Source organism: Salvelinus namaycush, chromosome 19, assembly GCF_016432855.1.
Source record: "Salvelinus namaycush isolate Seneca chromosome 19, SaNama_1.0, whole genome shotgun sequence".
Classification (NCBI taxonomy): Eukaryota; Metazoa; Chordata; class Actinopteri; order Salmoniformes; family Salmonidae; genus Salvelinus; species Salvelinus namaycush.
The window spans coordinates 40,128,265-40,155,850 of record NC_052325.1 but is presented as its reverse complement, the minus strand read 5'-3'; the positions used below and the strand labels follow the sequence as shown (position 1 = coordinate 40,155,850).

General features: G+C 41.6%; 2 protein-coding genes across 3 annotated transcripts; one reads left to right on the top strand and one right to left on the bottom strand.

The window, feature by feature from the left end:
* Positions 1–93: 93 nt before the first annotated feature.
* Positions 94–9,350, top strand: LOC120063842 (polypeptide N-acetylgalactosaminyltransferase 5-like). The gene is made up of 10 exons (XM_039014157.1): positions 94–1,769; positions 1,891–2,057; positions 4,323–4,442; positions 4,607–4,742; positions 5,654–5,773; positions 6,274–6,391; positions 6,981–7,310; positions 7,905–7,985; positions 8,301–8,453; positions 8,803–9,350. Exons 1-10 carry the CDS (start codon positions 577–579, stop codon positions 8,941–8,943), a joined length of 2,559 nt encoding a protein of 852 aa, XP_038870085.1. The 5' UTR covers positions 94–576; the 3' UTR covers positions 8,944–9,350.
* Positions 9,351–13,610: 4,260 nt separating this feature from the next.
* LOC120064419 (cytohesin 1 interacting protein) lies at positions 13,611–21,759 on the bottom strand. Of its 2 annotated transcripts, XR_005478592.1 has the most exons (9): positions 20,634–21,759; positions 20,114–20,163; positions 19,943–19,997; positions 19,711–19,813; positions 19,234–19,327; positions 18,925–18,991; positions 18,368–18,434; positions 14,563–18,136; positions 13,611–14,338 (listed from the first exon to the last, which is right to left on the bottom strand). XR_005478592.1 is itself a non-coding variant. In XM_039014990.1 (8 exons), the coding sequence occupies exons 1-8, from the start codon at positions 20,814–20,816 to the stop codon at positions 17,691–17,693; spliced, it is 1,065 nt and encodes a 354-aa protein (XP_038870918.1). In that variant the 5' UTR covers positions 20,817–21,759; the 3' UTR covers positions 13,611–17,690. The 2 variants fall into 2 exon arrangements, 1 of the variants encoding a protein (XP_038870918.1); XM_039014990.1 differs by having other exon boundaries at positions 13,611–18,136.
* Between the last annotated feature and the right edge of the window lie 5,827 nt (positions 21,760–27,586).

The following is a 27,586-nucleotide window of genomic DNA, read 5'->3' as shown; positions in this document are numbered from 1 at the left end:
TAAGCTATCTGTCCAATCACTGTGTGTGCTCTCAAAGTGCAAAGTTGAAATATGTCGTAGACGGGAGGTACTTCCACGACAGAATAGGGGCAAATGTGGCTAAGAATTGAATGGATGTCTGTGGTTTTCGCATTCTCTTCAAGGAAATGATTTCATTTCTCATTCAAAGACATTAGTAGAGGGCAAGTAACAAAATGCAAGATAATTGCATTGTATTCCCAGAAAAGTGGACAGCGCATGGATAAGCTACATTGTAACATTCAGGGAAGTAAATGGACAGCATGGAATTTCACAAGTAAGTTTTACAGATACATTTTTGCGTTATTGTTTTAATAATTTTTTTTGCTACAAAATGCACACTAGTTCAAGTAAGGATATTTGACAGAAGATTCCGACAGTGGTTTGGCCAAAGCAATCTTCTCGGCGTGGAATGCCACGCAGGCAATAGCCTACTACTACTATACTACTACCCAAACTAAAGCAACGAAGTTGAATGGGGGGTTGATAAGTAGGCTATGACCCGCGAATGCATTAATAAGATACTGTGACATTATATCTAGATTTAGGCCAACTAAAATGAGGGCGATAAAGATAAGGAAATACTTTAGGGGTAGTGGGAGAGTACTTGCATTTGTTTTCATTGCATCTATTATTTGGTTGCTGTTCGATATGGCAGCGCTTCGCCTGTCATTAAATGATGTTAACAGCCAACTTTTAAAAGAAAGCGTAGTAAAGGAAAGGCAGGCTGTCAGACAGCAGGCCACAAAACGTACTAAGTTAGTGCATAGGGGGTTTAAAAATCCAGTACAGAGAGTAGACTTGGACCTGGACGAGACAGGTAATAAAGATCCACTCCAGAATGAAAATAAAGTATTTGAAGTGTACAGGAAGCGAGGACCCGCTGTCAAAAATGACCCACAGTTTATGGACAAAGTAAACTCGCATGAGCAACAAGGGGGGAATGCCCAACCAAAGTTAGAACATGCTGTCATCTTTAAGCATAACCAAATCGAGCCTGCTCATGTCACAGTACAATTGAGTGTGCCTTTGAATACGAAAGCACCTGTCAAAGATCCTTTGCCCGTCAAAGATGTGTCAAAAAAGGCAGTGGACTTGGTGCTGGAGGATGGGAAAGTAGGACCTACGGAGAGGGATAAGATTGTGGCATTCCTGCAGTCGAACTTTACCAAAGTGCCACCTGGTGTTCAGGAAGGAAAACATGTTGAAAAGCCTGCCTCAAAAAATACAGGAGAGAACCAAGAGGGAAATATAGGCCTAGTGCAAAAAGGCAAAGAAAATATTGACTCCAAGACACAGAAGAAAGTCAACTCACTTGAGCCTGGCAAACAAGAAAGCTTTATTAAAGACAAAGTTGCAGTGGACTACACAGTTAAACCTGTCAAAAATGATGTACTTAAAGGAGTAGAGGTGATTGTCAACAAAGAGGACAAACAGATCAATGAGCTTGATAAAGGTAACCCTGACGCCCTAAAGGAGTCCTTACCACCTACAGCAAAGCCGAAACGCCAACAAGGAGTTCCCACAAATTCCACAGTTGTTCGAAACACAGGCGTCCACAAAGTGCTGGCATTAGACATGACCCAAGCGCCTAGAGATGCCAATGCAATTGGGCAATTTGGGCAAGCAGCCATGGTGCCCAGTGACAAAGAGCAGGAGGTGAGGAACCGTTGGAATGAGGGCCATTTCAACGTCTACCTGAGTGACCAGATCCCTGTGGACAGAGCCATCCCAGACACCAGACCTCATACGTGAGTCACACTGTTGCCTGGACCACACCATGATTACTTACTCACTCCCACACTCCTGTCACTCATACAGTATACTAATAGTTAGTATTAAGTAACCTCTCTTTCCATTGTTGTTCTCCAGTTGTTCTGAGAGTGTGGTCCATGATTACTTGCCCACCACCAGTGTGATCTTCTGCTTTGTGGACGAGGTGTGGTCCACTTTGCTCCGGTCTGTCCACAGTGTCCTCAACCGGTCTCCACCACACCTTCTCAAAGAGATCATCCTGGTGGATGACTTTAGTTCAAAAGGTAAGAATGGGCAAAGGTTATAGAATTGTTTAGATATACAGTACCAGTCAAAAGTTTGGACACACCTACTCATTCAAGGATTTTAAAATGTATTTTTACTGTCTTCTACGTTGTAGAATAATAGTGAAGACTTAAACTATGAAATAACACATGGAATCATGTAGTAACCAAATTTTTTTTTAACTAATTAAATTATATTTTATATTGTAGATTCTTCAAAGTAGCCACCCTTTGCCTTGATGACAGCTTTACACACTTTTGGCATTCTCTCAACCAGCTTCACCTGGAATGCTTTTCCAACAGTCTTGAAGGAGTTCCCACATATGCTGAGCACTTTCCTTCACTCTGTGGTCCAACTCATCCCAAACCATCTCAATTGGGTTGAGGTCAGGTGATTGTGGAGGCCAGGTCATCTGATGCAGCACTCCAGCACACTCCTCCTTGGTCAAATAGCCTTTGTACAGCCTGTTACATTGTCCTGTTGAAAAACAAATGATAGTCCCACTAAGCGCAAACCAGATGGGATGCCGTATCGCTGCAGAATTCCGTGGTAGCCATGCTGGTTAAATGTGCCTTGAATTCTAAGTAAATCAGATGGTGTCACCAGCAAAGCATCATCACACCACCTCCTCCATGCTTCACAGTGGGAACCACACATGCTTCACAGTGGGAACCACACATGCAGAGATGATCTATTCACCTACTCTGCGTCTCTCAAAGGCACGGCAGTTGGAACCAAAAATCGAAATTCTCAAATCAAAGGACACATTTCCACCGGTCTAATGTCCATTGCTTGTGTTTCTTGGCACAAGCAAGTCTCTTCTTATTATTTGTGTCCTTTTAGTAGTGGTTTCTTTGCAGCAATTTGACTATGAAGGCCTGATTCACACTGGCTCCTCGGGAACAGTTGATGTTCATGTCTATTACTTGAACTCTGTGAAGCAGTTATTTGGGCTGCAATTTCTGAGGCTGGTAACTCTAATGGTAACTCTACCTCTGCAGCAGAGGTAACTCTGGGTCTTCCTTTCCTGTGGCGGTCCTCATGAGAGCCAGTTTCATCATAGCGCTTGATGGTTTTTGCTACTGCACTTGAAGAAACTTTCAAAGTTCTTAATGTTCCGCATTGACTGACCTTCATGTCTTAAAGTAATGATGGACTGTCGTTTCTCGTTGCTTATTTGAGCTGTTCTTGCCATAATATGGACTTGGTCTTTTACCAAATAGGGCTATTTCTGTATACCAACCCTAACTTGTCACAACACAACTGATTGGCTCAAAAGCATTAAGGAAAGAAATTTCACCATTTAACTTTTAACAAGGCACACCTGTTAATTGAAATGCATTCCAGGTGACTACCTCCTGAAGCTGGTTGAGAGAATGCCAAGAGTGTGCAAAGCTGTCATCAATGCAACGGGTGCCTACTTTGAAGAATCTAAAATATATTTTGGTTTGTTTAAAAATATATGTATTTTTAGTTGGTTACTACATGATGTTTTAATGTCTTCACTATTATTCTACAATGTAAAAAGTCTGCGTCAATCATTATCAACAGATACTACAGAGAATAATCCTTAACATTCAGCAAGTCTAGTGACCATCAACCCGCACCTTGAGTTTCACAAACAGAACACTGGAAATGATGTGTATTACAGGAAGGGGAACTGTATAAATATGCTTAACATTGTGTTAAAGTGTTGTTTTATATAGAGGTTTGTATATTTTCAGCCAGTAGTTTTGAAAGTAGTGCTCACAAGCCAAAACGGGTCCCTGAAAATTGTGTACAATGTCATCCATTTCGTATATGTTACGTCCAGCAATTCGTATGACCCGTTACCAATTCCAATTTATACAATATTTTATGAATGTGTAAGTGCTTTCACTATGAAAGGGAGGAGCGTGCAACTCAATTGAACAAAATGTTTGAAGTATTGATTGCTTGGCTTTCTCCACCAGGCGAAGATTACAGATGTTTTGTTATGCGCGTATGAACTGTACATTTACACGTGGAGTTCAAAACATAAGGTTTAAAAAAATACAGACGAGGTTTTCAAGATCCTGTTCATTCTCTTTAATCGCTATAAACTAACTATGAACTTTATTCATCTTGGAGACATCTTTAGAGTTTTTCCTGAACAGGTGATGTCACTCTCTGCCCAAATGACTTATAGCTTACAATTAGGGCCTGGAGTTTTTCCTGGCCAGGTTTCATGGTCGGGGGGATAAACTCAAGGCCGTGAGCTTACTTGCCCTCATCCACTCTCTCAGAATATCTCAAGGACCATCTGGATGTGTATATGTCCCAGTATCCCAAAGTACGGATCGTCCGTCTGAAGGAGAGGCAGGGCTTGATCCGAGCTAGGCTGGCAGGAGCTGCCATTGCCAAAGGTAACCAACCACATCCTGCTGTCACCGCTTTCTCATACATTTGTTTGCTGTGTAAACAAAATATCCTATACATATAATCTCAATCCTGTCCTCCCATATGTGGCAGCCAAGCGTCCCTGTGGTTTTGTGTTTGTCTTCAGCGGGTTTGTTTGCATTTCTCACAGGTGACGTTTTGACCTTTCTTGACTCGCATATTGAATGCAACGTGGGCTGGCTGGAACCTCTGCTGGAGAGAGTGTACATGGACCGGAGGAAAGTGGCCTGCCCAGTCATCGAAGTAATCAGTGACAAGGATATGAGGTAATGTGTTATTACCATTATACATTATGCCTGCGTCCCAGAGCCCCATGGGCCCTGGTCAAAAGTAGTGCACTATATAGGGACTAGGGAATCATTTGGGATGCCTCCTGGGCCATATGGACAAAAATGCATATCAGGATAAATTGACTGAATTATCATAACTAATGATAAGTTGAGTGATAAATGTATAACATTGATGTGCATCAGTTACTTTTCTAGGTGCCTCTGAATGTTGTAGCTATGAATTGTCCCATTTTAGTAATAGCCCATATTAGCAGCCTTATTCCATTCTCTAGTGTAGGCTGCTTATCGTAATTATGAGTAAAATGTCCTCTGTGTAGTCGGTTCGGTCGGCATTGATCATTTTCGGTTTATGGTCCCAGTTCTCGTTTGAGTTATTATTCAACCTCATTGTCCAAATGTTGGTCTGTCGGTACCCTGTGGGGGCACAATGTCTCATAGAGATATTTCTAAAGGTCTATGCACCTAGTGGGCCATTCTCGCTCGGACAAAGCTCACTTAGCTGACTATGTCCCTAGTGTTGCAAAATGTGCGACAGCAATGGTAGCTTTCTGTGTGTTACCTACACGTAACATATCATTAGAATGCTTTGATTCACAGCTATCTGTCTGACACGTTTTCAACAGACCTTTGACCGTAAGGGTTCATATTGGAATTACCTGTATACATTGGTGTTAAAAAAGAAACTGATAACCCTAGAGTTCTCAGCTTCTTTTTATACATCCAGGTTTGATGCAACATCCTGTTTACTGGAAGTCAGTCCTTGTAATGTTGATTTCAGGCTCCTGTGTGATTAATCACATTCATCTGAGTTTTGTGCATTTAATTCCCTCATGCATTATTCCTCCAGTAATGTAATATTTGGTTAATTATGTTTTGTGTTTTTACAGCTATGTGTTGGTTGACAACTTCCAAAGAGGGGTGTTCAAATGGCCCTTGGTGTTTGGGTGGAGCACGTTATCAAAGGACACCATCAAGAAGAATCACATGAAGGATTCAGATCCCATCAGGTAGTGCTGTATTTCATTACACCCCTCGTGACTGTTCATTCACATAGTGATAGTTGCAGATGAGTTCAACAACATAAGGGCCCTGTCCCAAAACTTCAGGAATGCATTCCTCCTTCATTTCCTTGAGGTAATCATCGATCTATACATGATTGGATAGGTCAAAGCTAGGTTACACTTACGTATTATTATTTTCACCAATCCAACCAATTGAGATCAGAGATCACTTGAAGGAAGGGGCCAAGGTCTGACTCATATCCTGATTCCTTTGTGAGAGTTGATAAGACCTAGGAGGAATGTTGTTTTTGTATTCTTCACTTTCTCAATCTTTGTGCTAACTGGGTTGTATTCATTAGTGCGCACTGTAGCAAAATGTTTTGCAACAGAAAATGAAAACAAGTATTTCTAATTGGACAAGTTCAGGTAGTCCTTCCCAGTTTCAGTCCATTTTCTTCTGTTTGGTGCCTAATGAATACAACCCTGGACTGTGTTTTGTTCTTCAGATGTCCTGTCATGGCAGGAGGCCTTTTCTCCATCGATAAGAAGTACTTCTATGAACTGGGCTCTTATGATCCTGGCCTGGATGTATGGGGTGGAGAGAACATGGAGATCTCTTTTAAGGTAAGTTGTAGAGCTGGGTGATATGGACAAAAATCCATATCGCGATAAATTGGTTAGAGCACCATTGGTTAGAGCCTGTAAGTAAGCATTTCACTGTAAGGTCTCTACACCTGTTGTATTCGGCGCACGTGACAAACTTTGATTTGAAATTGCCTGAATTGAATCGATAACGATAAATGGAAGGATACTTTTAACATTAATGTGCACCCCAGTTGTTTTTTTTTAATGGTAATTTAAACCAGAGTTTGCTATACTGCTACTTATTGTAATGAACGATATCAGCAAAATGCCTGGGTTAAATGTGTCTAATTGCCGGTTTATCGTCCCAGCTCGAGTCATTTGGACACATTTTCCCGTGTTTAATTAGAGATTAGTCTGTTTGCAGATCAATTTGAAGGAGGTTTGTTATTCGACAACCTGTCCCAGGATTACACCGTTAACTCTGACTCATGATCAAGGCTGCTTCGCAAATGGCATCCTATTCCCTACATAGTGCACTACTTTCGCCCAGAGCCCTATGAGAAAAAATAGGGTGCCATTTGGGATGTTTCTCAAATGATCTGATCACACCCTGTGTTGATTTTTGCAGATTTGGATGTGTGGAGGTGAGATCGAGATCATCCCGTGTTCCCGAGTGGGCCATATTTTCCGAGGCGAGAACCCGTACAAGTTTCCCAAGGACAGGCAGAAGACGGTTGAGCGTAACCTGGCCAGGGTGGCAGAGGTGTGGCTGGATGAGTACAGGGACCTGTTCTACGGCCATGGATACCTCCATCTGCTGGATAGGAGTATCATCGACATTGGCAACCTCACAGACCAGATCGAACTCAGAAAGAAGCTTGAGTGCAAGAGCTTCAAGTGGTACCTGGACAACGTGTACCCAGACATGGTCGCTCCGCTGGTCAAAGCTGAGGGGCTGGTAGGTGTACTTTAAAAAAAAAATTTTTTTACAATAATAAATAATATTAATGGATTGGATTCACAGTATATGGTGCTTTTCCATATACTCAAAACGTTTACATAGTATGCACCTTATTGCTGCAGTTTATAACTACATTTGACACACTTCTAATCATTGTCTTTATTAAGCGATTGATTGATTCATCAATAGGAATCCAGTTTTTGCTTTTAGACTGTTTAGAATATATCACATTGTTGCTCTTTTTCTGGCAAACAATCGTTACTCTTACTTTGTTTATTTCTCCAGTTAAATTATCCCTCATCTTGATGTTGAGAGACAATTGTACTTTTTTTTCGGGGGGGGGGGGGTTGTTTTCTTGTCTCCTCTCAATGCCTCTGCAACAGACAGATGTCAATTGTTCTCTTATCTGAACAAAGAGTGACTGTCTCTTCAGGCTTGTGACAGTTCTGTCAGCATTTTGTTGAAGGCACAGAATGAACGAAAGGAGAAGCCTCTCTACTGTCAATATGGCGCAGTGACACTACCTATGTAAACAAATGTTATGACTGCTCTAGGCATTGTGATGTTATACCTGTGATCCTCCTTTGCTAGGTTTTCAATCGTGGAGTCAGAAAATGCCTCGCTCTGCAGGATGGCTCCCTTGCATTTGAGATATGTGATCTCAGCAAGCTGGTAAATACTCCCAGCTTCCCCATTTGATGTGAAATGCTTTTTTTATGGCTATAACACATTGCATAGCTCCAGATGTGTGCTCACTATGGAATTCCTGTTTTAATTCAACACACACCCAACCGGGTTTGAAAACCCCCATAGTTGTCATGAAGTCTAATTTATATGACCGACACTAAGGATGCGTCCCAAATTACACCCATTTCCCTAGATGGTGCCCTACCCTACGGGCCCTGGTCAAAAGCAGTGCAGTATAAAGGTAATAAGAGAGCCTACATCCCAAATTGCAAACTCTTCCCCTCTGTCCCTAAACCTCAGAGTCAACACTTCAATTACACCTGGATGAGGCACGTTCGCCAGAAGGATGTCTGTGTCACTGCTCATGGCAAAGGGACCAGTCTGGCTCTGCAGCCGTGTGACAACACCAAGCCACAGCTACGCTGGCTCCACAAGTCCACCAACTCGGCTCTGGTAGGTTCACTTTACAATGGTTGTTTTCTGAATCTTGGTTTTGAGGAGAGTATCAAGTCATTCCTGAGCCGAGCCGCTTATAAGTGTCAGCGTTGCATGCAGCATATGTACAGTGTGCGAGGAGGAAATTCGGCGACTCTTGGAGTATGTCAGATGTTGAGAACGGCTTCTTTACTGTTGAAACCAACTATTTTTTTGGCCCGTAGCTTTCATCAGGGTTTTGCACATGAATTCGCAACACCTTGGTTGGAGCGGGAGGTAGCCAGCAGTGTTCCTTTCAGTTGCTGGATGAAAGTTACCATTATGCAGATGGTGATTTCGGTGGTATTCCCCTGTTCTCTTTGCTCAGGTGGAGCACCTCATAGCGGAGCATAGTCCCCGGCGTACGTGCCTGGAGGCTGGGGCGCTGGATGACAGCATACAGCTGAAGGAGTGCGAGTCTACCAGTCCCTACCAGAAGTGGCAGTTCACACACTACCACACTGTGTGATGGGAGTACAGGAATACAGCACTGTTCCTGCATTAGAGATTGACACTAAAGTACTTGACTGTACTGTATGCATTTGGATGTGTTCAGTGTATTTCTACAATGGGATATGCATGGTGCTGCTGGTATGTTGGTGTGAGGGTGGTGTTGGGATGTGCAATGCTCTTTTTTTTTTTTTACTTCTCCTTTTTATCATGATCAAGCTTCACTTGGAATTTTGAATTTTTGCATGGCTGATGCCCCGGAATGATTTGAAAGGACAGCTGTTACGGTGTAATTACAGTTTTGTATTTGATGGCATAGTTTACTGGTGTAGGCTATACAAATAAATAATAGTTGCATACTCGTATACAGTGGCTTGAGGAAGTATTCACCCCCCTTGGCATTTTTCCTATTTTGTTGCCTTACAACCTGGAATTCAAATGTATTTTTTTTTTGGGGGGGGGGGGGGGGGGTGTTGTATCATTTGATTTACACAACATGCCTACCACTTTGAAGATGAAAAATATTTTTCCTTGTGAAACAGAGAAATAAGACAAAAAAACAGAACTTGAGCGTGCATAACTATTCACCCCCCAAAGTCAATACTTTGTAGAGCCACCTTTCGCAGCAATTACAGCTGCAAGTCTCTTGGGGTATGTCTCTATAAGCTTGGCACATCTAGCAACTGGGAATTTTGCCCATTCTTCAAGGCAAAACTGCTCCAGCTCCTTCAAGTTGGATGGGTTCCGCTGGTGTACAGCAATCTTTAAGTCATACCACAGATTCTCAATTGGATTGAGGTCTGGGCTTTGACTAGGCCATTCCAAGACATGTAAATGTTTCCCCTTAAACCACTCGAGTGTTGCTTTAGCAGTATGCTTAGGGTCATTGTCCTGCTGGAAGTTGAACCTCCCTCCCAGTCTCAACTCTCTGGAAGACTGAAACAGGTTTACCTCAATTTCCCTGTATTTAGCGCCATCCATCATTCCTTCTATTCTGACCAGTTTCCCAGTCCCTGCTGATGGAAAAACATAACCACAGCATGATGCTGCCACCACCATGGGGATGGTGTTCTCGGGGTGATGCGGTGTTGGGTTTGCCCCAGACATAGCGTTTTCCTTGATGGCCAAAAAGCTCTATTTTAGTCTCATCTGACCAGAGTACCTTCTTCCATATGTTTGGGGAGTCTCCCACATGCCTTTTGGTGAACACCAAACGTGTTTGCTTATTTTTTTCTTTAAGCAATGGCTTTTTTCAGGCCACTCTTCCGTAAAGCCTAGCTCTGTGGAGTGTACGGCTTAGTGGTCCTATGGACAGATACTCCAATCTCCGCTGTGGCGCTTTGCAGCTCCTTCAGGGTTATCTTTGGTCTCTTTGTTGCCTCTCTGATAAATGGCCTCCTTGCCTGGTCTGTGAGTGTTGGTGGGCGGCCCTCTCTTGGCAGGTTTGTTGTGGCGCCGTATTCTTTCCGTTCTTTAATAATGGATTTGATGGTGCTCAGTGGGATGTTCGAAGTTTCAGATATTTTTTTATAACCCAACCCTGACTTCTCCACAACTTTGCCCCTGACCTGTTTGGAGACCTCCTTGGTCTTCATGGTGCCCCTTGCTTAGTGGTGTTGCAGACTCTGGGGCCTTTCAGAACAGGTGTGTGTATATACACTGAGATCATGTGACACTTAGATTGCACACAGGTGAACTTAAAAAAAAATATATGTGACTTCTGAAGGTAATTGGTTGCACCAGATCTTATTTAGGGGCTTCATAGCAAAGGGGGTGAATACATATGCACGCACCACTTTTTCATTTCACTTAACCAATTTGGAATGTTTTGTGTGTCAGTTACATGAAATACATTTAAAAATCCATTTAAATTACAGGTTGTAATGCAACAAAATTGGAAAAATGCCAAGGGGGGTGAATACTTTTACAAGGCACTGTGTGTACGTATGTATGTGTATATAAGCTCTGTGGTTTACACAAATTACTGTGAGCTTGTGTATAGAGGGTGTGACTCTCTTTAGCTTTATAGCCTACAGTTTACTTGCCGTTAGTCAACACCTCTACTAACTTTTGTGTGTGTGCCAGCTCATGCTTTTCACTAGTGTACTGTTGTTTTCACTTTTTGAGGTCTTTGGTTTTACATGCATGTTCACCAGCTTTGCAAAAAATGAATTCTCATGCCTTGGCAAATCAATCACGAATGTGCCTTGATTATTTACATGAGGACTTGTACCAAGTATTTGTTTCCTGCAGATGTCCTATATACAGTTGAAGTTGGAAGTTTCAGGAATTGTATTTCACAATTTCTGACATTTAATCCTAGTGAAAATTCCCTGTCTTAGGTCAGTTAGAATCACCACTTAATTTTAAGAATGTGAAATGTCAGAATAATAGAGAATTATTTATTTCAGCTTTTATTTCCTTCATCACATTCCCAGTGGGTCAGAAGTTTACATACTAATTGAGTGTATTTGCTAGCATTACCTTTTTAAATTGTTTAACTTGGGTCAAATGTTTCAGGTAGCCTTCCACAACCTTCCCACAATAAGTTGGGTGAATCTTGGCCCATTCCTCCTGACAGAGCTGGTGTAACTGAGTCAGGTTTGTAGGCCTCCTTGCTCGCACACACATTTTCAGTTCTGCCCACACATTTTCTATAGGATTGAGGTCAGGGCTTTGATGGCCACTCCAATACCTTGACTTTGTTGTTCTTAAGCCATTTTGCCACAACTTTGGAAGTATGCTTGGGGTCATTGTCCATTTGGAAGACCCATTTGCGACCAAGCTTTAACTTCCTGACTGATGTCTTGAGATGTTGCTTCAATATATCCACATAATTTTCCTTCCCGGTGATGCCCTCTATTTTGTGAAGTGCACCAGTCCCTCCTGCAGCAAAGCACCCCACAACATGATGCTGCCACCCCCGTGCTTCCCGGTTGGGATGGTGTTCTTCGGCTTGCAAGCTTCCCCCTTTTTCCTCCAAACATAACAATGGTCATTATGGCCAAACAGTTCTATTTTTGTTTCATCAGACCAGAGGACATTTCTCCAACAAGTACGATCTTTGTCCCCATGACCAGTTGTAAACCATAGTCTGGCTTTTTTTTATGGCGGTTTTGGAGCAGTGGCTTCTTCCTTGCTGAGCGGCCTTTCAGTTTGTCGATATAGGACTTGTTTTACTGTGGGTATAGATACTTTTGTGCCTGTTTCCTCCAGCATCTTCACAAGGTCCTTTGCTGGTATTCTGGGATTGATTTGGACTTTTCTCACCAAAGTACGTTCATCTCTAGGAGACAGAACGCGTCTCCTACCTGAGCGGTATGACGGCTGCATGGTCCCATGATGTTTATACTTGCGTACTATTGTTTGTACAGATGAACGTGGTACCTTCAGGCGTTTGGAAATTGCTCCCAAGTGTGAACCAGACTTGTGGAGGTCTTGGTTGATTTATCTTGTTTTCCCCATGGTGTCAAGCAAAAGAGGCACTGAGTTTGAAGGTAGGCCTTGACTCAAATTATGTCAATTAGCCTATCAGAAGCTTCTAAAGCCATGACATCATTTTCAGGAATTTTCCAAGCTGTTTAAAGGCACAGTCAACTTAGTGTATGTAAACTTCTGACCCACTGGAATTGTGATACAGTGAATTAATCTGTCTAAACAATGGTTGGAAAAATGACTTGTGTCATGCACGAAGTAGATGTGCTAACCGACTTGCCAAAACTATAGTTTGTAAACAAGAAATTTGTGGAGTGGTTGAAAAATGAGTTTTAATGATTCCAACCTAAGTGTATGTAAACTTCCGACTTCAACTGTATTTTAGCACTCTATTTGACCGCACAATTGCCCATAACTCTTACTGTTTCAGTGCCAGATGGCTGGATATTTTATACCACTTTGATTTAATGTAAATAGATCTGTTCTGTCCTTGTACCATTTTTACTGTTTGAAATATCATTTGATGTACAAATTTAAATGCATGCAGTGTGCATGAGTCTATGTAGGCATTACATATCACAGATGTCTTTAGCAAAGCTATCTGACATTTCTTTATTGAGATAAAATAGAATTGCATTATGAGTCAGCTCCGGGTTGAAGTTTTCCCTAGGTACAGATCTATGATCAGCTTCCCCTCCCCAATTCTAACCTCAATGATTTAGTGGGGAACATTTCAAACTGACCCAAGATCAGTGTCCAGGGGCAACTTCACCCTACACTTTATGGCTCGCCTGGTATAATAAGAGCTGCTTGTTTTTTTTACTATGGTTAAGTTTAGTGCATACTGTATGTACATTTATTTAACAATAGAGGGTACTGTTGATACCAAAGATGAACGATGGGATTTTCTTTCTCCAAACTCACACACATCAATGTTAATTTTCTTTAATGAATAGATATTAAAGATCTTTTTTCGGTTTTCTTTTTCCACATTTATGCAACAGATATTTCATGAGAACATGTACACTGTACTCATAGAAATATTACAGTATGGAAAGGTATGTGTGTTATAGGGGTTAACATTATTAGTTGGTTCAGTTCTTATAGCCTAAGGTGAACGTGTGTATACATTTTAAATAGCACAACTTTACATATAGGGTTGATCACCTGAAATGCATACTTGCAGTGCTTAGCAACGGGGCCAAGTTGTAATGTTTGCTAGTAGGATTATTAGGTCCCCAAGCCTCACTCTTTTTTTTATCTGCTTATCAAATACCTGCCTTACACAATCAAATGTTCCCCACTAATTTTCTAATTAAATAATACTACTATGCATATTGAGCTTCTCTCAGTAGTCATTCCAAGTCTGTGAACTCTTTACATGTCAATCATTCTTTTGGCTTCAGTAGGGACTTAACGTTACAGAAAAAATGTCAATATTTGAGATGATACACTGACAATCTGTTATGATTGTGTATTAGACAGAGACGCAATCTATGACGACAGGTGATCGTTATTCCAATTTGCATAGCGACTGGTTTAGCATGCCCCCATCCAGCTCCATGCAGTTGAAGTAAAACTGCACCATCTTCAAGATATTCACTTGATGTAACGTTATAGATTCATCATTCTGGACTCAAACTCGTCGATCTTCTGGCGAGTGTTACCTTTGCGTATCTTCCTGTAGGAGACAGTGCTATATTTGGAGCTGGTGTTGTGGTCGGAGGATTTCTTATGACGGGGCCGGCCAGACTTCTGTCCTTCTGAGGACTGGGAACTTGTACCCTGACAGGCCAAGGAATCCTGGGAACCTTTGTCTGTGTCCTCCTCATCCTGGCTCGCACTGTTGGGCTCATCACCAGAGGAGCATGGGGCCTCTGCCTCCCTGTATAGCTGAGCCTCCTCAGGTACAGGTGGGGGAGTAGTAACAGGTGTCTGCTCCTGTGTATCTTTCACCTCCATCTTGTGTGAAGCAGAAGCTTAAATGCAGAAGTACACATTTGTCACTTGTTCTCAGAACAATTTTAATATTCTGAGTTCTCTCATTGTAGTGTACTAAATAATATAAAATCTGCTTATAAATGTGGTTATATGGTAATTTTACCCAAAATATTAATTGTGGAATGAATGTGCTGGATTATCGATACTGACCATTTTACTTTGATTGTATAGAATATTCTCTGTATAATGCTGATTTCCTTACCTTTGTTCATCAATGTCTCCTGTCCTGTATGTTTTTGTGGCTCTGCAAGTGTTTGAGTTGGGATTTGTGCCAATGTTTCTGTCTGGACTGTCTGGGGCTTAGTTAGGCCATTGGCGGTGTGCTGATGTGACCCAGTATCACCCTTACCCGAAAGGGCAGAGCTCCGACGTTCTCCTCCGTCCGTGATGGGATCTTTCCCTGTTCCATTCATCCCATTCTCCATGACTACACCGTCTGTCTCAGCCTTGAGTAGGCTCACCTTCCCATTCTGTGGTTGAGCTGATTTCTCTGTGGACCCACAGACCAAGGGACAAGACCTTCCTTCCCCATCTAATGGAGCATCACCCTCATCATAGAACACAGAGTCATCTCCCTCCTCCTCCTCCATAGCTCTCTCCAGAGAATGGATGGCTCCCAGACTCATCCCACTGATGATCTCCGCCACCCTGTTCGTATTCCCCTCCATCCCGTCCAGGTCCAGTGGAGGAGGAATGCTCTTTTCTCTGTCCATGGTTTTTGTTTGTTCAAAATAGTTTTTTTTGACCCCCTTTTGTGGTGTTGAAATAATCAGACTTCTCTGACTTCGTCAATTGTCCACCTCTTTTGATTTTTTCCCGACGAGCATTTTGTCGTAGCAGTTGCCAGACAGTTTGAGCGTCTTCAGCCGGCCAATGCGGTCATCCATTGTGGTCATCCAATCAAAATACTAATTCTCGGTCCGAGTTATCCCGTTGGCTAGTAAGGGAGAGTACCATCCTGCATTTTAATCAATGATGTGAGGCCGAGCTGTCTTTTTTGTGCTAGTGTGCGATGTAATTCTTTAAGCATGTTTGAGCCAATGAAGAACAGAGGTTTTGTGTTGGACCAACAAATGGCTCTTTGTCTGTGTGACTTGGACAAGTGAACTGATTGTACTGATTGTTTAGTATAATCCATCCTGAGTGACCACCTCTGTGCCATTCTGAGACCAGATGACCGTTCTCCTGTAGGTTTACTCATGTGGAAAGCAGGGTAAGCTACGGAGTTAAGAGTGCACATGTTGCATGCTTAAGGGTCCCTTAAGAGATGGCAACAAGAACACCTACCATTGCTGGCTAAGTTGCATCATATCACGTATGACAGTAAGTCGCTTTGTATAAAAGCTTCGGCTAAATGGGATATATCATATAGCTGTGTAAAAAGAGAATATAAGGTTTACATTCTGTATGATCTCTGTCCCTCTCTAATTCTCATTTTAGCAGCTCTTTTCTTTGTTTACTGTCTTCTCATTTGACTCCAAGCTAACAGAGTACGTAAGAGAAAGGAAGGATAGTCTTTTTCAGTATAGAGCTGTAGCGCTGACCACCCTGTTAACCTCAGTCTAAGCTGTTAGTTCCCCCCCCCCACCTCTTCTACGTTAACATATGTAATTGTTTTAAGATGGTCATACAATGGATCATTTAGCTATTTGATTTTAAATTAAGACCCTTTTAGGTCCACCCCCAAAATAGTTATTTGATTAAAAATATTTTGGCCTTTACTACTATAGCCCATAGAATCGCATTGAAGAAAACATTCATAAATAGCAATAAAAACAAATGAGGAATAAGGTTTTGAAGTGTCTCCTATATCTAGGAGATATAAGAAAGCTCAGGAAATGTATGTGTATATATATATTTCTCCATATTTAACCTTATTTTTGTTGCCGCAAAACTACTTCCATTTGTTACTACGGGTTACATTCAGACAAGTCCCCTGACACTTGTGGAGGTCGTAGAGAAAAACACCATCGTGTTTTTGTTAAGGGGTTAATCTGGTCTCCCCTGGTCTGGAAGAATAAGCATAGAGTGCCCCAATGTTGTGCTTTGGGATTCCAATCTTCTGGTGTAGGTCATCAGTATATGTACATTTCCTTTAACTGTCCTACTTTTATTTCACAGACTCACTTATCAACAGCAACTTACAGGAGCAAATAGGGTTCAGTGCCTTGCTCAAGGGCACAATGAGATGTTTCACCTAGTCAGCTTGGGAATTCGAACCAGAAACCTTTTGGTTACTAGTCCAACGCTCTTAACCACCAGGATACCTGCCGCCCCACTTCAGAACCCCACTGGCATCACATTTGGCAAGATATTGTGAACCTCATTCTACTTTTACAGTGTGGCATTGTACTCTATGTTCTGATATAATTCAAAGTCCTAAGCATTTAATGCTTGCAATGCCATCTAGTGGATGTTAATCAGTTATTTTTTTTCACTCTCACATAGATGTACTTTAAATAATAGAGGGCAGTATGAGAGAGAGAATATGTAAATAGTTGGTTCCTAAATTGTCACTATACACTTTATGTAAAATTTTACAGTCACTTGTCTTCAGGGAATTTCAAACATGTCTTTTGAATCTCAGTGAAAGCAGCAAATGGCACATCAAGCATACATTCAAAACAGTCGAGTAACATTCCATGGCACTCTGTTAAAATGCCATGAATTAGAGGAAAGACGGTTGTTTTTTGTAGTATAACTATCAAGACTGAAAGTAAGTTGTAGATAACCTGAAACTCGGGTTTGGGTACAAAAATAGTCAAGAAAGTAGCTCCTTCTCTGCCCACATCCTGTTTTGAACTATGAAGTTAGCTACCTGGTTAAGAACTCACACTTTTTAGGTGACAAACCTGACAGACTGTTGCTGGTAAATTCTTTCAAATATGCAAAGCATAACACTTCTCAAGTTATATACAAGCAAAATATTGAATTGAGTAAAATCATGGCTTTTCATGCATAGTTATCACCCTACATACAATGGTAACATTTTTAGAAATGGCAAGCACAATCTTTGTTGCACTGTCTGCACACACATGAACTGAGTTCCCGTGTTCTATATTACAAATAATTGTTACCGTTATAAGGATTAATGCTGTCTTCTCATTATGAAAATTGTGCATCACGTATACAGTAATAGATAACTGAAGGCCTTTGTCAAAGGGAGATTTCTCTTTACCTCCTAATGCTTCTCATCCCAATAATGTTCATTGAGTGGCTACTCCTGAGCCAGGGGCACGGCGTCCATATTGGCAATGCTTCAGTCTCAGCAGGAAATGTTTGTATTGAACATCACATCAGACCTACTGTAGTGTTCGTTCATAGCTCAGGTCAGGTGTCCTCCTCCTCCACTGAGTGGTTGAATCCAGGGATGAACTTCAGGATGTGTTTGCGGACGCTGGCTCTCCTAGCCTTCCTGGGGAGTGTCCCGAACAGGGAGGAGGCTCTGGAGGGGTCCCAAGAAGTGGAGGAGAGGGAGCCACTGCTGCCAGCCAGGCTATCGCTGCGGGGACGGCTGAGGCTGGCCTGGGCCCTGGGCATTTCCTGGGGGAAGTCTGTGGAGAAGAAGCAGCTATCATCTGGACTGGCCACATTGCAGGGGCTGGGAGAGCTCAGGTCCCCAAACACACTGGCCAGGTCACTGTCCTCTGTCATCCCACTCCGGCAGCTACTGTCACTGGAGAAACGGTGGCCACAGTGGTCACTGTGTCCAGACGGAGACAGTAGAGACATCAGGGAGTCCATAGAGGGGTGTAGAGAACTGTCATTCAGGTTACCTGGAGACAAGGGAAGGGCAGTTAGTTGACTTCTCCAACTGCAGTATTCATGTGCACTGTAACGGATGTGGTTGATTGACAGGACATTTTTATATCAATTACTTCTCAGTTAATGCGTCACAATGACAGTAAACAAAGCTCGTTAATGTACCTCAGCGTTTACTTGTCATTTTCACATCAGCTAAAGAGACAGGAAATTCTGTGGTTTCACAGCTGGGCAAAACCTCTCACCTCGCGTAAGGCGTTTTTCCTGTAATGTGAGTGCTTGCAACTCCACCCATTTCTCTCCCAGGGTACGCTGTGTGGACAAAAAACATAGAATGACATGACAATTAAACATGATTGACTCCGCTATACATTAGACATGACTGAGGTCAGCTATACAGTACTTAACATAGCCTTTATAATAGTGTGTTTCCCTGTGACCCTGGATCCAGCCCTTAGACGTGTGGTACAGTATATTGGCCATATACCACTAACCCCTGAGGTGCCTTATTGCTATTATAAACTGGTTACCAACGTAATTAGAACAGTATAAAGTAATGTTTTTATCATACCCGTGGTATATGGTCTGATAGACCATGGCTTTCAGCCAATCAGCCTTCAGGGCTTGCACCACCCAGTATATAAATAGCTATATGGAACCGGTCTATAGTTTTGCAATGTGTGCTCTTTTTATGGGGGGGGGGGGGGGGGGGGTTATGTGGTACTGCACAGTGCACACCACCCATATTTCCCACTATGATGTGTTATTGAAGCCAAACATCCGCCCTGTAAGAGAGACACACCTTGAGCAAGCTCATCTTCTTCTCCAGTTCAATCCTCTTCACCACCGTCCCACACACCGTCTCCATCCTGAGATTACACAGAGGCAAGATGAGCACAAGCAGACATACACATCCTAAAGATAATACTGACCCTTCTAGAGAATAGAGTAGCTTTATGTTTCCTAGAGGGACTTATTCAGTATACTACACCAAGGTTAATGCCAATATCAAGGTTTTAGAAGCATTTTTATATGTTCAATGTTTTTCTCACAATCTTCGGAGTTACACAGTAACCCTTCGGTTTTGGGTGTCATCGCTGGTTTTACTCACTGTAAAAAGTTGTTGGATTCTCGAATCAGGTCAACGATGTGCTGATGGCTCAACCCCTCAATGCTGACCCCATTGATGGTGACGATAACATCACCTACATGCACAACGACAGCGAGAGAAAGAGAGAAAGCGAGAGCGTGGGAGATATGTTCAAAGGGTTAACACGCAAACAACCAATCTTAATCTCGGCTGTGGTGCTGGGAGTTTGACTGACCCAAAATCAGCATTGTAGAATTTATTATTTCTCGATAAAGGTATTGTACGAAAACGTCGAACCACGATAAATGTGTGTGGGAGAGCTAAAGAGAGACAGAATGCGAGTAGTTAGGCGTCGACTTGTTGGCCTTTCTATATGTGAAAGTTAGATGTATTGTAATGAGTGTAACGAGGACATCTCTCTGTGTGAAAACCATACTGCACAGCGTTGAAGCTGAGTCTGGGCCATAGGGAGAGGAAGTGGGTGGGTGGGTGTCTCACCGGTGGTCAGGCCTGCACTCTCAGCTGAGCTATCGTCCTGCACCTTGCACACAAATGTGCACATCTCCACCGCAGTGCTGTTCTTCAGCTGCACACCATATGTCTACAACAAGAGGAGTCACACTGTCACTAGGCAGGACTGACAATGCGGTTAAAACATTTTTGGGGGGGGATGTATTTCTTAATAAATTCTAAAAAATAATTGTATTTGAAAACGGATGAAATGTCTTACCTGAATTTCAAATCCAAACGTCTCATTGTCTTGCTTTTGCATTATAACAGTAGTCCTATATGTTCAGGGGAAATGGGGTTACAGACTTGTCCTAACTTGGGTTATTAAAGCACAAATTGTGAATGTATCATAGTGTTAACAGTGTAAAAATGACAGAGGGCTTGTATTTACCTCTGAGGGTCAGAATAATCCACCAAGGAGTTTGAGCGGGTTCTGTTGGACTGAAGAGTCAAATGTATATTTCATATATTTGTACAGTATATATTTTATAAATACAACTGTGAAAATAGCTATTCTCAACCTGGTCACAGCACATGTATTTCATTCCATGCAAAATAGACTAGATGGACACCAGTCTTTATATTCTCGGTAAGAAATTGGACATATTTTCATCGTAAACATATACATCACACTACGTTTCCAGGTATTTTTCCTGCTAGTGAACTAATTTGTCTCCTATGAAAACCCAAAAATGTACATTTGTCAAAAGGCTTTGTCATTGCAAGTTCTGGGTTTTGTTGTGGTTGTACAGTACATGTTAATGCAAACCTCTCTGATGCCACTCTGAAACCGTTTTATGTCGTCTCTACTAACATCAATGACCTCTAAGAATACTTATAGCGTACATGACAATTGATATACAGTGAAACTGTTAACTCTATCCTGTTTCTCTCCAAGGTTTCTCGCTTACCTGTTTCCAGCCTCTTGGCAGAGTCCCGGGAGTAGTCCCCCCATTCTGACTGGGTTTGTCATGGTGTCCCCTCAGAGAGCGCCGATACCATAGAGGACCCTTCTTCCGCGGAGAGACCTCCATAATGTAACTGTCCTGGCTGCCCTGTCGCTGGAGCCCATTGAAGTTCGTGGTGGATTGCATGGTGGAGTGGAGCTCGCTCCCTCTTCACAGCGCCATAGTGTAGCTCTGGTACAGCTAGTACAGTAGAGTAACTCTGCATGTGTTGTATGTGTGGTGTGTCCCTGCCACTGCTGTGTAGCTTAAAGTAAATGTGCCAAAGCGGAAATCCACACCATGCGATTATGATGCTCCTGTGTTAGCCGATCACAGCCCTTTGCTCACTTTCTTTCCACCCTTTTATGTTTCTTTGTATTTTTCTTGTGTACCGTTTGTCTGCTCTGCTGTGGCCAGGAAAAGGAAATCGGCATACTTTTTTTCTCTTTTCAAACAGCCCCCTTTTTTTGTGCAGTCTGTGCAATTTGATTTATGGTCTGTCAGAAATCAGCAATGCATGAAAAACTGCCACCTCTGTGGTCTAGTCTAGCATCAGCACCTGCTTCCACTCACTCCAGTTTCTGTTTTCTGAATGGGTTGGAGTCAACCTGAGCCTCTCTGGTCCGCCAAGCAAAGAGATTTGTCTTGTGAGGACAGACAAAAGCAGGCTTTCGCTCGGGGCTAGAGACTTGCTTTACAAACACACAGCATGGGTCAATGGCTAGAAGGCATCAGACGTGGTTTGATCCAAGAGGAAATCACACACAGGCCAACAGTCAAGACTAAAATCAATGTCAGATATGTGATGTGTTGACAATTTTTCTATTGTTCTTTGATAGTGAAGTATTTTTTCCTCATACATTTTTACAAGATAAACAATATGTATTTTATAATCGTACAAGACAGTACCTTATCCATTCAAGCACCCCAGAACTTTGTCTTTGGGACACAAAACAAAGTAATTAGGAATTAGTCAAATGGGAACATCAGAATGTCCCTCACCTAAAAAAAAGAACTCCATCCCAAACGGAACCCTATTCCCTATGAAGATCACCCTATGGACGGGCTCTGGTCAAAAGTAATGGATTATGTAAGGAATAGGTTTCCATTTGGGACAGGCACAATATGAACCCCCTGGTAATACCCTCCTCACGAAACAGACCAATGAACAGCAGTGTTGCCTCACTGCATTCCCCTCTGGCCCATTGAACATGTGTGACCCTTAGCAGTGCCAGCGACCAAGCTCCCACGGGACTGTCTGGCCAGTAGAATCTCCCTCCACTGTAACACTGTGTACAGACAAGGAGATCTTCCCAAATGCCACCCTATTCCCTATATAGTGCACTTCTTTTGACCAGGGCCCAAAGGGCTCTGGTCAAAAGTAGTGCACTATGGCTATGTTTACACTGGCAGCCCAATTCTGATATTTTTTTCCACTTATTGGTCTTTTGACCAATCACATCAGATCTTTTCACTACAGATCTTTGTCACAGCTGATCTGATTGGTCAAAAGACCAATTAGTGGGGGGAAAACAAATCAGAATTGGTCTGCCTGTCTAAACGCAGCCTAAGTAAGAAATGGGGTGCCATTTGCGACGCAACTAGAAATGTAATTATAATGGTTGTCACCCTTAACATATTGCAACACCTCACCATCAAGACAGTTGTGTTGAACAAACTAAAAAAAAGTCCCAACATATCCGCACTAATGTTTCAAATTTTAGATGATGCTGATCGGCTTTAAGTTGCTGGGATATTAATTGACCAATTATCTGAATGTAGGAAGTTTACAGTCGGTTGTTGAAATAGGCTTGCCTAGTTGGAGATTCGCTCCTGTCCTGCCCTTCAGTGAGAGACTGGAGCAGTGGAGTTTTATAAAGTGTGTGTACTATTGGACGGGGTTTTATGACACCGTTTTATCTCAACTCTGCAGAACATTCAAATCAATTATTTTGAGCACATCAACACTTTTCTCAGTAAGTCACTTCCACCATTGAGAAAAGCAAGCCTTTTCTGAAATGTAAAAAAAAAAAAGCCACATCTAAACGAACACGTTATGACTGTCCATGTTCTCGGTCACTGTGCCGTAGAATCGAATGGAGAGTCAGTTGAACCCTACAGCACATTCAGGAGCGGCTGACTCATCTGAGTAGTGCTGCAAACAGCCACGGTGGCACGGCTTACTTCCTCCAGTTAACGGACAAAAATCTTGTTAATTGTTAAGTACGCTGTAATGCTTTCTGAACCACAGTACAATTATGAATCATTGCAGGGGAAAATAGATGGCATACACAATAAATTGTCATTTCAGGTAAACTAACGAAAATGCTCTCATTCGGGAAGATCAAATCATGCTCTGATTCTATCATGATCTGTCATGGGAATTACATTTGGTAAAAATTATGAAATATTAAACTACTCAGAAAAATCTCATGTTCAATGAAAAGTGGTTTATTGATTCACTGTTGTCACGTATTTATAATAAATAGTGTAAGAAGGAAAGACAATGCAATGACACATCATATTGACATAGATACCATATCTGAGTTCACAACACTAAATAGTTTTATTTATTTAACTAGGCATGTCAGTTAAGAACAAATTCTTATTTACAATGACGGCCTACGAACAGTGAAATTGTTGTTCTGCCTTGTTCAGGGGCAGAACGACAGATTTTTACCCTGTCAAGGTCGGGGATTCAACCTAGCAACCTTTCGGTTACAAGTCCAAAGCTCTAACCACTAGGCTACCTGCCGCCCCCAGTTACTAGTCAACAGAAAGAACGATGCTAATTGATTGGAAGAGGACATTTCCCAGCATTAATCCTTCTTTATGAAAGTAACATCACATTCCCAGAGCAGGCAAAACGTCCAATCGTGTCATACACAATCTTCAAAAAATATATTTGACCAGAAATTACACAAATACTATTTTCTTTGGAATGACTGATGGTCTTAACAGAAGCAAATCAATTGATATTTTTTTCACTAACTGGTCTTTTGACCAATAAGATCAGCTCTGAAAACAGCCGATGTGAAAAGATCTGATATGATTGGTCAAAAGACTAATTAGTGGGAGAAAATATCAGTATTGGGATGCCTGTGTAAACTCAGCCATAGAAACTGACTCGACTGTAGGCCTCGACACATGACAAAAGCATGACTGTATTCCAACTTAGACAAATAACATTTGTTTGTCCACAGGATACAGGCAGAGCACTAAATACTGCAATGTCAATATATATTCGTTTTTTTGTTGTTACATCATTTGTAAAATAATTACACAGATATTGAGTGAAACAAATCATTGTTTTTACATACAAAATGTCATTGTAATATTGACTAATATTGACTATAATACAGTTATATGTGCAGCAGAGCAGCGAAGCGGTCATTTACACCCATGAAGCAACTACAGAGGCTCCATTGACACTGTACTGCCACCATCCCATCCACAACACTACACAGACCGAACAAACAAGTAATTAAAGGGTGGATATGGATCAGTCAAGTGGATTATTCCCAACAGCACTCATCTTAAAACAATCTCTGTAATGAATTGGAGACTTTGTTTTTAAGTCAAATGACACCACAGACAATACATATGTACATTGGCAACATGTCTGTGCTATAATTCTGATTGAACATGCTTCAGGCCTAAACAAACAGAGCACCAGGCCTGCCATGTGGTGTGCAGTAGACACCCACACAATATTTCCATTCCTAAGCCTGTTTATGGCAAGGGTTTACGAGCCAGGTCTCACAATGGTATTAGTGTTCACATGAGCAGCCTGAACACAGTCCTTGTTGAAACGTACGGCTGTGCTGACGACTCACTGTAAAATTCCTCTTTAGTACATAACCAACAATGAATTAAAAACACATTTAACTGAAAAACATACAAGGGGCTCATCATATTCCAGGTGATTAACAAATGTCAATAAAAAGTGACCGTGTTTCTTGATAACACAAGAGCTCTAGTTAAAAAAACAATTTCATGTGAACAATTTGAAAAATGTTCAGTCGTGTATATTATCTTGGGTAAAGGATGTACTGCTTGAGTAACTTATACCAACAATGTACTGCATGAAAAAATTATCTAAATGAAAAAATATTAAAATAAAGCACAAAATGTATATATTTTCACATTGGCCTTTCATAGTGTCTCTGGATATACAGTATAAATATATCCCTATGAAATAAGTGTTTCCATAATTATGTATTAAACAAAAAAAACATCTAAATATACTGAACAAAAATATAAATGCAACATGTAAAGCGTTAGTCCTATGTTTCATGAGCTGAAATAAAAGATCCCAGAAATGTTCCATGCGCACAAAAAGCTTATTTCTCTCAAATTCTGTGCACAAATTTGTTTACATCCCTGTTAGAGAGTGTTTCTTCTTTGCCAAGATAACACATCCACCTGACAGGTGTGGCATATCAAGAAGCTGATTAAACAGCATGATCATTACAAAGGCCACTCTAAAATGTGCAGTTTTGTCACACAATGCCACAGATGTCTCGTTTTGAAGGAGGGTGCAATTGACATGCTAACTGCATGAATGTCCACCAGAGCTGTGGCCAGATAATTTAACATTAATTTCTCTACTATAAGCCGCCTCCAATGTCATTTTAGAGAATTTGGTAGTACGTTGAACCGGCCTCACAACCACAGACCATGCCAGCCCCGGACCTCCACATCCGGCTTCTTCACCTGCGGGATGGTCTGAGACCAGCCACCCGGACAGCTGATGAAACTGTGGGTTTGCACAACGAAAGAATGTTCTGTACAAACTGTCAGAACCGTCTCAGGGAAGCTCATCTGCGTGCTCCTTGTCCTCACCAGGGTCTTGACCTGACTGCACTTCGGGGGCGTAACAGACTTCAGTGGGAAAATGTTCACCTTCGATAGCCACTGGCACACTGGAGATGTGTACCCTTCACAGATGAGTCACAGTTTCAACTGTACCGGGCAGATGGCAGACAGCGTGTATGGCATTGTGTGGGCGAGCGGTTTCCTGATGTCAACATTGTGAACAGAGTGCCCCATGGTTTCGGTGGGTTTATGGTATGGGCAGGCATAAGCTAAGGACAATAAACACAATTACATTTCATCAATGGTAATTTGAATGTAGAAATACCGTGACGAGATCCTGAGGCCCATTGTCTTGCCATTCATCCATCACCTCATGTTTCAGCATGATAATGCACAGCCCCATGTTGCAAGGGTCTGTACACAATTCCTTGAGCTGAAAATGTCTCAGTTCTTCCATGGCCTGCATACTCACCAGACATGTCACCCATTGAGCATGTTTGGGATGCTCTGGATCAATCTGTACGACAGTGTTCCAGTTCCCGGCAATATCCAGCAACATCGCACAGCCATTGAAGAGGACTGGGACAACATTCCACAATCAATAGCCTGATCAACTCTATGCAAAATAAATATGTTGTGCTGTATGAGGCAAATGGTGGTCACACCAGATAGTGACTAGTTTTCTGATCCACGCCCCTACTTGTTTTCAAGGTATCTGTGACCAACAGATGCATATATATTATCCCAGTCATGGGAAATCCATAGATTAAGGCCGAATCTATTAATTTCAATTGACTGATTTCCTTATATGAACTATAACTCAGTAAACTCTTTGAAATTGTTGCATGTACATTTTTGTTCGGTTCTCTCTTCTGTAATATAACAAAAGTTGTGCTTCTCAGAGAAGATGCGGTTGTTAGGGAAAATACATCTAAATCATACATCATTAGTGTGCGGTTGTGTTTAAAAGAGACAATCTGTGTTTGCTACATAGTTGTTTTTTTAAACTTTTATTCAATTGATGATATATACCCATTGACTCTTGAAGAATATTATTTATACATTTTGTCATGAGCTTAGTAAGACTGTCGTACCACATCAGAACCGAAAATGCAAGCTTGTTTTACTCCATTGTTTGTAAACAATGCAATTGTTTGCATTGTATAGCCTCAAAACATGGTGAAAACTATCATTTTGATATCATGGATGATCAGTCGTTGCATCCACACCCGTCTATGAATTGGAGAGTAGTTACATTTCTCCATCTCCATAACATTATTGTTAGACCTGCAGATTGCTAGACCTGCAGATATTATACAACATATTGGACTATGTTTGACTTAAATACATAGTATAGTTGAAATAGGCATTATTTTCAAGTCTTATATAAAAAAGATATATAGATGACAAATATAATAGGTTGGGGGAGGGAGGGGAAGCTCCCAAGTAACAATTATCTTTATGGGTATAGACCTTGTGTGTCCTGTACAAATCAGGCATAGCAGTGAGTGCGTTACTCAGTAACATTTACAGTCATTTTGCATGTTGCCTAGCACTACATACAGTATAATATGGCACGAAGCGTTCAATGTGCAACTTCAAGCTTTGGGCACTTAAAAACATCTGAGGTAGCAGAGGAAATCGGTACATTGTAAATCATCCATCTTCTTCTGATAGGTCACAGTTTCATTTCCTGTTCCTCTGGATTGGTTGATCCAGTTCCAGTCACACACTGCAGGGCAGGAGTGTTCCCTGCTGATCAGCAGCAGGCTCTTTTGGCATCACAAGCTGAGCTGCTGCACTGCTGGGTCGTATTCATTAGTGCACACCATATAGGACTGGGCGATATGGCCTAAAAAGCTCATCTAAATGTTTCCAATCCTATGGCCGATTCACGATATATATATATCTTGATTTTTTAAATGTTTTCTTTAAATAAGCTTTGTTGCACAATTAAAGGTCAATACACCGCATTTCAAACGGTCAGGAAGAATCGAATGAATTCAAGGCTTTTGAAGTTATACCTAGGCTAAATAGAAGCCTTCCACAACCATAAGACCCATTAATAATTACATTGTTTTATCAAATTGTATTTAACC